The sequence below is a fragment of the Heteronotia binoei genome, chromosome 1, assembly GCF_032191835.1.
Source record: "Heteronotia binoei isolate CCM8104 ecotype False Entrance Well chromosome 1, APGP_CSIRO_Hbin_v1, whole genome shotgun sequence".
Classification (NCBI taxonomy): Eukaryota; Metazoa; Chordata; class Lepidosauria; order Squamata; family Gekkonidae; genus Heteronotia; species Heteronotia binoei.
This window is the reverse complement of record NC_083223.1, coordinates 249,906,718-249,920,705: the sequence shown is the minus strand read 5'-3', so window position 1 is coordinate 249,920,705 and position 13,988 is coordinate 249,906,718. Positions and strand designations below refer to the sequence as shown.

Genomic DNA, 13,988 nt, shown 5'->3' with positions numbered 1-13,988 from the left:
GGGCCAAAGGAGGCCCGCTTGAAGATCACAAGAGACCGGGCCTTCTCTGTAATGGCTCCATTTTGGTGGAACCAGCTGCCGGAGGAGGTAAGGGCCCTGCGGGATCTCACCCAATTCCGCAGGGCCTGTAAGACAGTCCTCTTCCGGCTGGCCCACAACTAACGGCCCTGTATACCGACTACTGAATGCTGTATATTGTATACTGAATTTTTACCTGAAGCTGAATGGAGTGTAGCTTTACGACTGCTGGCTGTTTTAATTATGTATAGTTATAACAAATGTTTTATTTTAATTATATATTGTGAATTGTTAATTTAAAGTGTAATTTTATACTTTTATGTTAGTTTTATATATGTTGTAAGCCGCCCTGAGCCACTCGATGGGAAGGGCGGGATATAAATCCCAGATAAATAAATAAATAAATAAATAAATGTGTCTATGTGCTGCATTGTCTAACTAACCCAGGGTAAGCTGCCTGATCTTCTTGACTGTTTCATTTTCATTGTGCTGTGTTGCTGTATACACCATACCTTTTGAGTAACTAGTTGTTGTTGAGCACTGTTGTTAGCTTTCAGATCTGTATTTCAGATGACAGATCCTCATGATTTCTTGGGTTTTGTTTCTTTTTTATTTCTTTTCTTTGTGTTGCTTTGTTTGTTTCTTTTCTTTTTTGCTTTGGAGGGTTGGTTAGGTTTAGCAAGCTCAGAGTCTGAACCTGCAGTGAAGTGCAATCTGAACTCCAGCCCTGGAGCCAAGATGCTGCTGGGGGAGGCTTGCCAGCTGGAGTGAGTTGTGAAAGCCCAGCTTGTGCCATCTGTCCACGTCTCGCACTGCACACTCTTTGCAGGACATAAGCTCATTGCCCTGGGATGGCCAGCAACACCTCTCCTCCTCCTTCCCTCTTCCCACTTCTCTGGCGCCAGGTGGCAAACCATAAAGATCTTCTGCAGACTCAGGGCATTGCATGAAGTTTGCCTCATGACGGGCATCTTGAGGTCGTATCTAAATTTGGCCAGGCACAGTGTGGGGCAGGGGAGAGGGTGTCCAGGATGCTCAGAAGCAGGCTGAGCAGGCAGGCAGTATGAGAGTCCAGGTGTTCCTGTTGTACCTATTTAATCACATTCCATACTTTCTTCAAGCAATGGGGGATTCCAGATAGCCTTCCAGAGTCATCTGCTTTCCTAGATATTTAGATGGTTTTTACAACTGCACAGGTTGTACAAGTATTACAGAAATGCAGCAGCTGGAATCCAGGCAATGTTTAGTCATTTAGTAATGTTACCAGAGGCCCTCATCTTCCTTGCCCTCCAAAATGGATCTCTGAGATGACTGCACATCAGTCATCAGGATGCAGGCTTTGCTGCCCTGCAGGAGAGGATCTCAGTTTTTCTCCCATTCTTCAGACTACTCAACAGTTTGTAGCTGGGAAATTTAATTCCTCCACATCTTCGTCTCCCATCCCCCTCCAGGGCTTCTGCTAACGCATCACTAGTAGAGTGCTGCTGTATGGAATGTACTTGTATGAGTGTCAGAGACACCTGTTGGATCAACCTTGTGCTATCACTAACAACACAACTCTTTCTCTCCTCTCTGTGCCACTTTGTTGGCTTTTTTCCTGGCCTGTTCACTTTACCTCTCCAGTGATGGAACACAGATCTTTCTTGATTTAAACAATAATGGCAAATTTGGGTATTATGATTTCTTTCTCCTCCTCCTCCTCCTCCTTCCATTGCCTGGGAAACCTATCACGTCTATGATACTACTGGCATTAGACTGAGATTAGTATAACAGTAATATTAAGAGAAAGTCTGGTTTTTCACTGTTTGGAAATATCTTGAGTACAGCCATAAGCTAATACTTCCAATAGAAAGTATGTGACAGAGTGAAAGAGATCTATCTCTTAGGTTTTTACCTGCCCCCCTCTGAGGAGCTCAAGATGGCATACATTTATTTATTTATTTACGTTTATTTACTCAGGGTGGCTTACAACAGTTGTTTACACAATTTAAAACAATAAGTCAATAACATTTATAAAACATTAATACATTTAAAATTTAAAAGCTATTCCACGGTGCTGTGCCATTACTATGTTGGCGGTTCTGCTTTTCAGGCGGTTGGTCACCAGAAACTCTAGCTGATGTCAGGTGGCAGCTCTCTCTCAGTGTAAACGTCGAAGGCTTGTCAAAACAATTCGGTCTTACATCAGGGGTTGCCAACTTTTTTCAGCCTTTCAACCTTTTTCAGGGCGTGTTTGAACTTCTGACAGGATAGTCGAAGCAACCGCAAAATGGCTACCGCAGGAGGTGGGACCAACCACAAAATGGTTGCCATGGGAGGTGGAGCCAACCACAAAATGTCAAGGCAGAACCTCTGTTTAATAGGATGCCTTCTAAATTTAGAATATTGTGTAAAAATAGTTTCTTGCACACATACAAAATTATACATACTGAGCTAGCTAAGAAACTCTTATCCGACAGTATCTATCTTCATTTGTAGGCATCTGATGCACTTATGCAACAGGAAAACAAAAAAAATGCTTCTCCTTTACACAAAGTTGCAAGCAGAAAAAGGACAATTATGGAAAAGTAGTAGAAACAAGTGTGGACCCACAAGAAATTTGCTGGAGCAGCTATCCCATTCCCCCCCACCGCTTCCTTCCTCCAATTTCTCTCACACACCTCCTCCTTCCTGTCACCATCTCCAGTCCAAAATCATCCAGTGAGCTTCCAAAGCAAGATGGGTTCGAACCTAGGTCTCCCAAGCCCTATTCTGAAGCTAACAGCTATATTACACGTAGGATTGACAATCCCCAGGTTCGAACAGAGGTTCCCCCAGTTTTGGGGGCTTCTCCCTGCCACAGACCAGCTGACCAGTGGGGGAAACCTGGCTCCTAAACAGGGATGTCACTGTGATGACATCACCTGGAAGTAACATCATTGTGTTGGGGACACTCTGGCTTTTGGACAAAACTCTTGTCGTTTGAGGGTGGATTTACCATAGATTTTTGCCCCCCCAAAAAACAGAGCATGATCCCCTGTTGTTGCCAATGTGATGACCTTACTTCAGGTGACATCTCCACTCACCCCCGGAATGCCCCCCAAATCCTCACACTGGAGCAACGAGGGGACCTGGCAACTGTACCACGCAGTGCTCTGGTTTCATAGGGTGACTGCTGTTGAACAGCAGCAAGCAGTCGGGCCTAGTTGAGCCATGCAAATCAAGTGGTAACAAGTCACTTAGAGGTTGTTGCCAGGGCTTGGGTTGCCAGTCTCCAGGTGGGGACCTTTCTTACATGTTGAGGGAAATGCTGATTGCCACTTTGGGGTCAATCAGTATTTTTTTCTCCAGGCCAGTTTGGCTAGGGATCCTGTAGTGGATGTAAGGACTTTATAAGGTGTGAGTTAGTCAAAGGTGCTGGAGAAGAAAAGGTAAGAGTACAAATGGTCAGGTTGGAATAAATGTTCACAGACAAAATATTCTTGCCTTTGACCGTCTATGAGAATTGCTCACAACCTCAAAGGCAGCAACTTGAATTCTGTCCTGATAGTGCGTTGATGGAAGCTGGAAGACCAAACTTGCAAGTGCCGACTTAGATCTGTTGAAGGCAGCTAAGCATGGTGACATCTTCGCTATCTGGTGTGAGACTTAGCTAAGCATGGTGACATCTTCGCTATCTTCGCTATCTGGTGTGAGACTTAGCCCCACAAATATTTTTCTAACTCAATTTACAGGTCTTGCTTCTGGTGTTATGCTTCCTTCTCAATAAAAAAAAGTTTCTAATTAATGAAGAGTATATTTTTTTCTGGAAAGTGACTACTGTAACCTTGACAGACAGCTTTTATTGCGTTTTATTGGTTTCCCACGCAATGATATCCAGATGTTCTTTCAGTTTGTTAATTACACTATTTTACCGTTGGATTTTAACTTTGTACCATTTTGCATTCTAAACCACTGCCCACCAGCTATATGTAGCTCTACTCACTGTATCCCATTCCTTGTCTGAAGAAGTACACATGCATACAAAAGCTTACATTCTGAGTAAAACTTTGTTGGTCTTAAAGGTGCTACTGGACTCCTACTTTGTTCTACTGTAACCTTTGTTACCCTGTTATCTGCAGACATTCACAGCCTGGTGCAACTCTCACTTGCGGAAGGCAGGGACACAGATTGAAAACATTGAGGAAGATTTCCGAAATGGCCTGAAACTCATGCTTCTGCTGGAGGTGATTTCAGGTATGTTGCTAGGGTTGTCAACCTCCAGGTGGAACCTGGGGATCCCCCAGAATTACAGCTCATCTCCAGTCTACAAAGATCAATTTCCTTGGAGAAAATGGATGCATCGGAGGGTGGACTTTATGGCATTGTATCCACTGAGATCCCTGACCTCCTCAGGCTCCACCTCCAAATCTCCAGGAGCTTCCCAGTCTGGATCTGGTCATCTTACCCCGCCATACCCTGACGGTGGCCAAGAAGGACCTAGCAATGCTACCTGCTTCCCATAAAGGTTTTATCTTTGGGGTGTTGATTGATTCTCAGAGAATGCCCAAATCACCAAAAACAAACAAACAACCAAACAAGCCCATATATGTACAAAAACATATCCAGTAAATATCAGTAGAACAGTAAAAGCAACAATGAATAGTGAATAAAACACTAAAAATAGAATTAAAAATCAGTGTCTAAAACAGGTGTTGAACTCATTTGTTATGAGGGCTGGATATGACAGAAATGAGACCTTGTTGGGCAGGGCCATGTGTGTAATAAACCAATGCCAATCTTGAGCATGTGTGTCTGTAAATTGTAAACCTACTTTTGATTTATTGACATTCATTACAGAAATCTCATGCTCAATGCTTTGAGCCTAAGACCTAAGGGAAAACGTGAAATGGCTGGGCATTGTGAGCTTTTGTACATAAGTTGCTTCATGTGCTGGTCTTTGCTCTGCTCTGTAGCTCCTCTGTAGCAAGCTGTTATGCAGAAGGAAGGAAGAGAGAAGGGAGGAAGCAGATGACAGTGAGTTGCTCTCAAGCCTGATAGGAGCCCTCCGGGGCTGCGTTTTTTATATCCCTGGTTTAAAATATAAAAGAAACACAGCAGTGAAAAGATAGGATAAACAGGCCTTTTGTTTTTCCCAGAAGACCAGCAAAAATGGTGCCAGTAGTGAGTCGGGGAACAGAATTCTACAATTTGGGGACTGAGAAAGTCCCTTCTAAAGTCACCAAAGAGGGTAGCTGTGTTAGTCTGCAGTAGAAGAACTAGTCCAGTAGCACCTTACAGACCACCAAGATTTGGGGATATAAGCTTTTGAAAGTCAAATCTCCCTTCATCAGACTCTTGAAAGCTTATACTCCAAAAATCTGGTTCGTCTCTAAGGTGGTACTGGACTTGAATTTAGCTCATAAAGTGAGGGTGGTACCTTCAGCAATACTCTGCCTGCTGACTTCAGATCCCAAGTAGGTTTATAGAGGAGGATGAAGACTCTCAGAGGCTTGGACCAGAGCCATCTAAGGGTTTAAAAGGTAAAAACGATAGGGTTTGGAAATTGAGAGCCAGTGTAATTCATAAAGCACTGGGCAATTTATACCTGAAAGAGCAAAGTCTGTAGAGCCCAGAGAAAGAATGTTGAGTGTAGTGGGCCCTGAAAAAAATCAAAGGGAAGCTTCTGCAAGTAGAGCAGGGGAAAGAGGTACCGTATGTCCTTTCCTCTCTACTTTTTTTTAAATGAACAGGTACTCCAAAAATCATGTTCACTGAGGTTCAGCTTCTTTCACTTACATCACCTCAATTTTGGCCCCTTTGTGTTCATAAGACTGTATATGTGTTCATAAGCTTGTATATACAAGCTTATGCTAGGCCTGTATCTAAGATTTTTTCTGGAGGGGACACTAATTTAATTAGCGAACCATAAACAATAGGAGAGGGGAGTTGGGGAATCATTTAGTTTCATTTATTTCATTTATTGGATTTGTATCCCGCCCTACCTGTGAGCGGGCTCAGGGACCAGAAGAGGATATGTTTGGCAGATTTGGGAGGGGGCACTGCCCCACAGCCACCAAGTTATAGCCTCACCATATTCACAGACTCACAATGTAAGAGAACGGTTGCCACCAGCAATGAACAGAAGCAGCAGGGTCTGGTCAGGGCTGAGCTACTCAGCATCACTGTAGGAGTCACACTTTTCTAGGTATGGAATGAATGGACAATAATTAGTGTGGAATGGTTTGGAATGGATGGGCAATAATTAGTGTGATATAGTGCTATATTTATGTTAAGTCTTACAGTTTGTTTGTTACTTCTTAAAAATTATGTTCTGGCTTTCAGTATTACTCTCAAAGGAGCTTACAGCAGGAAAAGACTGCTTTACAAGAAGGATCAGTAAACAGGAAAGCAAGTTTACCTTTGAATCTGGATCTTCTGGTCTGAAAAGTTCTTTGTCATTTTTGATGTCCACTCTCCCATCACAGATGCTTAGGTCTTCTGCATCTGTAGAAATCTTTACTTGAAATGCCAGTCTAGATGGCCCATGGAGTTCTAATGACAATCTTTTGGAAATGAGAAATTAATTAGGAAATTAATTTCCCTGTGTTATTAAAAGTATACAGTTTTGTACACATAGGTGTGAACATAAGAACATAAGAGAAGCCATGTTGAATCAGGCCAATGGCCCATCCAGTATAACACTCTGTCACACAGTGGCCAAAAAATAAATATATATACACACACACACACACACACACACATACTGTGGCTAATAGCCACTGATGTGCTCCATATTTTTGTCCAGTCCCCTCTTGAAGCTGGCTATGCTTGTAGCCACCACCACCTCCTGTGGCAGTGAATTTCACATGTTAATCACCCTTTGAGTGAAGAAGTACTTCCTTTTATCCATTTTAACCTGACTGCTCAGCAATTTCATTGAATGCCCACGAGTTCTTGTATTGTGAGAAAGAGAAAAGTACTTCTTTCTCTGCTTTCTCCATCCCATGCATAATCTTGTAAACCTCTATCATGTCACCCCCACAGTCGACGTTTCTCCACGCTAAAGTGCCCCAAGCGTTTTAACCTTTCTTCATAGGTTTTCCAAACCTTTAATCATTCTAGTTGCCCTATTCTGGACTTTAAAACAAGGTGGTCTTGTATCTCCTTTTTCTTCCCTTCCAGGTGAACGGTTGCCAAAGCCAGACAAAGGCAAGATGCGCTTCCATAAGATTGCCAATGTCAACAAGGCCCTGGACTTCATAGCCAGCAAGGGGGTCAAACTGGTATCCATTGGGGCTGAAGGTGAGTATCAGAGCTCAGAGCTAGTTCCTCATCCTGCAGTCATATGGCATACCCCCAAACCAAGCGTGGATTGGAATGAGGAAGTACCAGTCCCCAGAAGTTTAAAGTCCTCACATCCTCTTTACTTACGTAGCATGCATGTAGCATTTTTTCACAAATCATCACAACACTTGTGACAAGCAGACCACCAGTATTGTCCAATGTGTTACAGGTGAGAAGTAGAGATAGCAGCTTGCCTAAAGTCATCCACTGAGAGCGTGATTGAAGTGGCATTGAACTGGAGGCATCAGAATGGGAAGTGGGGAAGACCACTGTTGCATTAGGTCTCTTATCCAGCATTCTATTTCAATAATGAGCAGTTAGATGATTTTGGGAAGTAAGACATGAATTCAATGACGTGGCACCTCTGAATCATACTTGAGTTTTTAAGAAGTCTTGTGGATATGGCCTCCAGACCCAGCAATGTTAATTTTGAATTAGCCAATTAGCTCTAGAACTTCTTTTGTTAATTCTGTTGGACTCAATTCTTCTGATACCTCCCCAGTTGGTTCATGTGTCCAACATCCTCTGCAACGAAGATGAATGCAAAGAATTTATCTTCTCTGCAGTCTCCTTATCTTCCTTCAGGAATCCTTTGGAATCCTTTGTCATGTCTGACTTTTTAAATAAATTTGCATGATTTCTTTTAATGTTTTAAGCAACATGCTTGTTTTTTCTTGCCTTCCTGGCTCACATTCATGTTCACTTTACATTGCATTAGAACAGCTCTAGGACTACCAGGAGTACTGAGGGAATTGCTAGGTATTGCCTGCTCTCTCGCCTTAGAAATATGTGAAAATACTTCTAAAAAGTCAAAAAGGAATTTGACATGGAAATGAAAGAAAATTAGACTTAGAAGGCATGTACCCATTTCTGGCCTCATTTAAAATATCTCCTCAGTTCTGTTAGTGGTAGTTAAGCAGAGGCACACATTCTTTGCCACCTTTTCTCTCCTCTTTCCCAACTTGTCTCTGTCAATTCAGGCAGATGCTGCTTTTAGCTTGATTTCCCCACTTTTAATAAGTCCTTCCTTCTCCTCCTTCCTTCTTTTCCAGAAATTGTGGATGGGAACCTGAAGATGACTCTGGGTATGATCTGGACAATCATCCTTCGGTTTGCTATTCAGGACATCTCAGTGGAAGGTGAGCTTGGCCAGCTGGGCATAGACAGAGGGTTTGTCTTTTGTTTCATCCCAGTTTGCATCCCCAGTTCCCAACTGGAGAACCCTGGAGTGTAGAGGTTATATGGTGCCTCAGAGTGCCTCTTTTTCTTTCTCTTCCAGAAACCTCTGCCAAGGAGGGGCTGCTGCTGTGGTGCCAGAGGAAAACAGCTCCCTATCGGAATGTCAATGTGCAGAATTTCCACATTAGGTAAAGTGTAGGCGTTGGAGGTGGCATTGCCTAGGGGTGGGACTGCAGGTGCTTTCAGATTAGGGGTCCAGCAGCAGCAAATACAAGCTGTGCACAGTGAGCAAGATTTAACTTAGAGGCCACAGAAGGACTACTTCAAAATATTTGGCATTTGAGATGAACTATCAAAATACTATCTCCCTTCTTCTGAGAAAAAACATAATAGTAATTTGAATAGTGGACAGTTTGTTACAATACCTTTCAAAGTTGTGAAGCTAAAATGAAGGAAGGAAGAAACATGTGTGTTGCCTTTGAATTCCAAGTCATGCTGCTATGGAAGTGAATGAAAATGGAGGAGCAATGGGTGAGGCAGTGTGCCAAACCCCCTCCCTTCCAATATGCCCCTGAAACTGCCTCTTCCCCCTCCCCCCCAGCTGCCTTCTGATGAGCTTGGCACCTAGGACTGGCCAAACTATTTATATATTGATGTACTTTGTTATTTGTCCAGCTTTCTCACAGAGACTACACATTACATAATCCTCAGTGCATATCTGGGTCTGCTATAAGGATGTGCATTGCAAGGTTGCCATTGAGAACTGAATTTCCAGAACTGTGGGGGCCCAGTATGCAGCATGCAAGAAGAGGATTCTTAATCCTTCCTTCCATGTTGATTTTCCAAACCTGAAATCTCTCTGGGATGCCATTTGTTCCACTGGGGAGATCTGTGTGTACCCTATCAGTACGCATAACGTTCCAGTCAGGCAAACAGTGCTCCTCAGGGCCAAGGGGTCAGCAGCTGCACAATCCCTGTCCAAATTGGGGCCTCACATACCAAGGAATTGAATTCCCAGCAGGGAATTCACAGTGCATGTCTGAAAGTTCTTATGGGAGACCCAGATATAATGTGTCCTAATTAATGACTAGGATTGGGGAAATCTGAGGTCAGATTCCCACTCTGCCATGAAGCTCAATGGGTGATCTTGGGACAGTAGTCATCTCTAAATCTAACCTACCTCATACTATTGTGGAGATAAAATTGGAATGGAGGTGGAGAAAAAAGCATACTCCTTTGAGCTCCTTGAAGAAGGGGCAGTATAAAAATGCAGTGAATAAATAAAATTTAAAAGCTAGATTCGTGTCCAATAGTGCTTTAAGAACATAAGAGAAGCCATGTGGGATCAGGCCAATGGCCAATCTAGTTCAACACTCTGTATCATACAGTGGCTAAGCCCATGTGTCATCAGGTTGTCCACCAGTGGGGCCAGAAGTTCAGAGGAACCAAGGATACATCTGTATCCTGTGGCTAATAACCACTGATGGACCTATGCTCCATATGTTTATCCAATCCCCTCTTGAAGCTGTCTATGCCTGTAGCTGCCACCACTTCCTGCAGCAGTGAATTCCACTTGAGAGAACATTCTCTCTCATGAACTTTTCCTTTGTCTTCTATGAGCTGGTGAGCTACCACTAACTTTCAGGCTACTTCTACTGTTGTTGAGATCCTGCCTCAGTGCAGGCTATGTTCCAGACATTCCACCAGTGATTTCTGCTTCACTGTCTATTTCTAGCATGTTTGTGCTTTTTCATACCTGATGGGGCTTCAGCACTTCTCTGTCTAGAATGCCTTAAAGAGGCCGTCAGGTCCCAGCTAAATACACCGGGGGTTCACTTGCTCTTTCTGTTTTCTCTCCCCTCATTCATCTGCCTGTTTCAACTGGTCCTGCTTTCCAGCTGGAAGGATGGCCTGGCCCTGTGCGCTCTTATCCACCGGCACCGCCCTGACCTCATTGACTACGCCAAGCTCAGAAAGGTGCTGGCTTCCTCTTGCATTCTGGATCAAATAATTTCCTTCAGGCTCTCTGCTTGCCCATTTCCAGGCTCCAGCTGTCTCTTTGCCCTTGTCCCTGTTGCAGTGGCATGGTCTCCTTTGAGACAGCCTGTGCATTTTCTCCCACTCCAGCCAGTAGTGGCAAAGAGGGCTCCAGTTTTACCCCACATAAGGTGGTAGAGGAGTGGGTGGGTGCATGCAGAGTGGTACAACACAAAGGTGGGAATTAACTTTTATCAAATCATGTATGTGAAACTGTTGCATGTTGCAACAGATGCCCTGGCGTAGAGAAGTGACCTATCCATCTACCTATTATACTTTGCGAAGTGGGTGGCCTCACACTAATCACTGAACCACCAAAGTGGATAGCCTAGGGAGAAATGTGTGGATTCTGCATCCCCAGAGGACATGCATACTATGCAGAAAAATACTGTTTGGGGGAAAGGAGTGGATTGGAAGACCAGTAGCGGTGCATGGATGCTGCACTCATGTTGCCATGGGACCTGGAGTGTATGTGCAAACCCTTAGAGCACTGGGTGGCCCTGTAGGCAAGTAAGTGTCCTCCTGCTGTCTTTCATTTAGACTAGAGGCTAGTAGCAATGGGAGAAAACCAGGGTCTACTAATTTTTCCCTCCTTTAGGATCCTTTAATGTAGGGGTGGCCAACGGTAGCTCTCCAGATTTTTTTTTGCCTACAACTCCCATCAGCCCCAGGCATTGGCCATGCTGGCTGGGGCTGATGGGAGTTGTAGGCAAAAACATCTGGAGAGCTACTGTTGGCCCCCCCTGCATGTGTTTAAAGGGTCCTTTAGAAGGGTAGGGTGGGTTTAATAGGGATGGAGAGTAAAGGCTTAAAGGCTCAGGACAGGGCACTGATCTTAGCTCTCCCTTGTAATGCAGAAAATAGGGCAATCCCTCCCTGCCACAGGCATACCTTGTATCAGAGGATTTGGGGCCAGTTACTGCACACCAGCCCCTCCCTTCTACAAAACAGAAACTCATTATTATGTTTATTTCTGCACAGGATGACCCCATTGGAAACCTCAACACAGCATTTGAAGTCGCTGAGAAATACCTAGATATCCCCAAGATGTTGGATGCAGAAGGTGAGTAAGCTGCAGATGTGTCTGCTTTACAAAGAGTTGGTGAAATGGGATTTGGGCGGAGCAAGCTTAGCCTGTGAATCAGCCTTCTGAGCAGAACAAGGAAGAAGGGGAAACTGGGCAAGCCCTTCCCCACCTCTCAAAGACTGAAATCAAATCATGCCCAGTATTTCTCATGTGGGCCTTTTGGAGGCTACCCCTGTGATACACAAGCTGAATTGCCCCATGCAGATCCCTATATAGTGTGCTCTTCCCTTACTTTCAGCTCCTTCCTTCTTCCCACAGATATTGTCAACACCCCCAAACCAGATGAAAAGGCCATCATGACCTATGTCTCATGTTTTTATCATGCCTTTGCTGGTGCAGAGCAGGTACGGAACCTTTTATCTCATTTTCATGGCGTCTACAGATCTGCAGTTGAGAACTGTAAAAGACAATAGCAAGAGTCCAGTAACCTCTTAAAGACTAACAAAATTTGTGGGCTCATCCTTTGCCACAAATTTCTGTTAGTCTTAAAGGTGCTATTAGACTCTTGCTCTTTTCTAGTGCTACAGACTAGCAGGCTACTTATCTTGTAAAAGACAAGTTATTTGAGTGTTCCTCATTATGCCATTAAAGGCGATTGTTGTTGTTGTAGAATGTTCCTCATTTCCCTTATTTTCTTTCTGTTTTACAAAAAACCATCTAAGAATTTTTGTACAGTTCTGCCCCTTGCTCCAAAAAAGTTTTAAGACCACCAAAATTAATTTATTCTGGGGGTGGTGAAGCATGTATGTTGAATTTGACACAGATATAATTCATTCTGCAACGTGGAATGGTATATTATAGCCCAATTTCATCAGATCTCAGAAGCTAAGCAGGGTCAGTACTTGGATGGGGGATGAACATATGAAGCTGCCTTATACTGAATCAGACCCTTGGTCCATCAAAGTAAGTATTGTCTTCTCAGACTGGCAGCGGCTCTCCAGGGTCTCAAGCTGAGGTTTTTCACACCTATTTGCCTGGACCCTGTTTTGGAGATGCCAGGGATTGAACCTGGGACCTTCTGCTTCCCAAGCAGATGCTCTACCACTGAGCCACTGTCCCTCCCCAAAGGAAAACTGTCATCACAAAGGAAGACATTGAAGAGGAAGGCAATGGCAAACCACCTCTGCTTCTCCCTTGCCTTGAAAGCCCCTTGTTAGGATGGCCATAAGTCAGTTGTGAATTCTAGATTTAAAAAATTGAGGTCATAAAATTGGAAATATTCTAGCAGTGAATTCCCAGGCTTCATCTGGAAGACACCACTGACTGCTCTGTTTAAGGTGTCTATTGGAACGACACAACTTCCAAGTCTTCCTGGGCCCCACTCTTTCATTTTGTTTTGGGATTTCTAACCATTGCCTCCTTTTCTCTCCCTCAATTCCAGGCTGAGACAGCTGCCAATAGGATCTGCAAGGTGCTTGCTGTCAATCAAGAGAATGAGAAACTGATGCAGGAGTATGAGAAGCTGGCCAGTGAGGTACCTTAAACTGCTCAGGATGCAGGCTGAACAGTGGGACTCTGGGTCTGGTTCCCTCTAGGCCTTGACCCCAAGAGCAGAACTTCTGGACTTAGTTCTTGGAAGTGCAGTCCACATATTTAAAGAAGCACATCTGTGGGCATGGAGTAAAAAAATGAGAGGGTGTGGGAAGCCAAAAGCCCTGGGTGTTCTACCCAACTCTGGAATTGTAGGATGGGATCACAATTCTGGGATCTCCATGAGATGGGACAGAATAGATTTAAGTCCCTTTATTCTTCTTCCTGGCAGCTCCTGGAATGGATTCGGCGCACTATCCCATGGCTGGAGAACCGTGTGCCAGAGAAGAGCATGAGTGCCATGCAGCGCAAGCTGGAGGACTTCAGGGACTACCGGCGTGTGCACAAGCCTCCCCGTGTCCAGGAGAAATGCCAGCTTGAGATCAACTTCAACACCCTGCAGACAAAGCTGCGTCTCAGCAACCGGCCAGCCTTCATGCCTTCTGAGGGCAAGATGGTCTCTGTAAGTCACAAAGTGGGAACAGTGGGCCATGGGAGGGGCTTGAAGACCTCTGCAGAACCCCAAAGTTCACATGGTTCACAAGAACATCTTGGCACCCTTGTATCTTAAAGGGTGAAGTGCCTGGCTGCCATGTGATACTGTGTCTCTTCTAGTAGGTGTGGCACATTCCCTGGACTCTGCAGTTGTGGATTTCAGCAAGAAACACACATCTGCTACAAAGTCCTTTATGGGTTTTAAAAAATGAACAATCCTTGAGCTTCTAAAAGGGAGCAAAAATCCTAAGCAATACCTCAAAATTTATCTCTCAACAACCTCCTCTGGGAAATTCTACACAAGCCCCATTTACATGGGACTTTCCAGTTGATTGTA

General features: G+C 44.2%; 1 protein-coding gene across 1 annotated transcript in view; it reads left to right on the top strand.

The window, feature by feature from the left end:
* Positions 1-13,988, top strand: part of ACTN3 (actinin alpha 3) — a 56,552-nt gene that overhangs the window by 27,275 nt on the left and 15,289 nt on the right. The window contains exons 2-10 of the mRNA XM_060252007.1: positions 4,119-4,233; positions 7,162-7,281; positions 8,376-8,462; positions 8,603-8,690; positions 10,401-10,479; positions 11,521-11,602; positions 11,885-11,970; positions 13,008-13,100; positions 13,389-13,619. Coding sequence (XP_060107990.1) covers positions 4,119-4,233; positions 7,162-7,281; positions 8,376-8,462; positions 8,603-8,690; positions 10,401-10,479; positions 11,521-11,602; positions 11,885-11,970; positions 13,008-13,100; positions 13,389-13,619 — 981 coding nt within the window. The remainder of the gene's footprint in view (positions 1-4,118; positions 4,234-7,161; positions 7,282-8,375; positions 8,463-8,602; positions 8,691-10,400; positions 10,480-11,520; positions 11,603-11,884; positions 11,971-13,007; positions 13,101-13,388; positions 13,620-13,988) is intronic.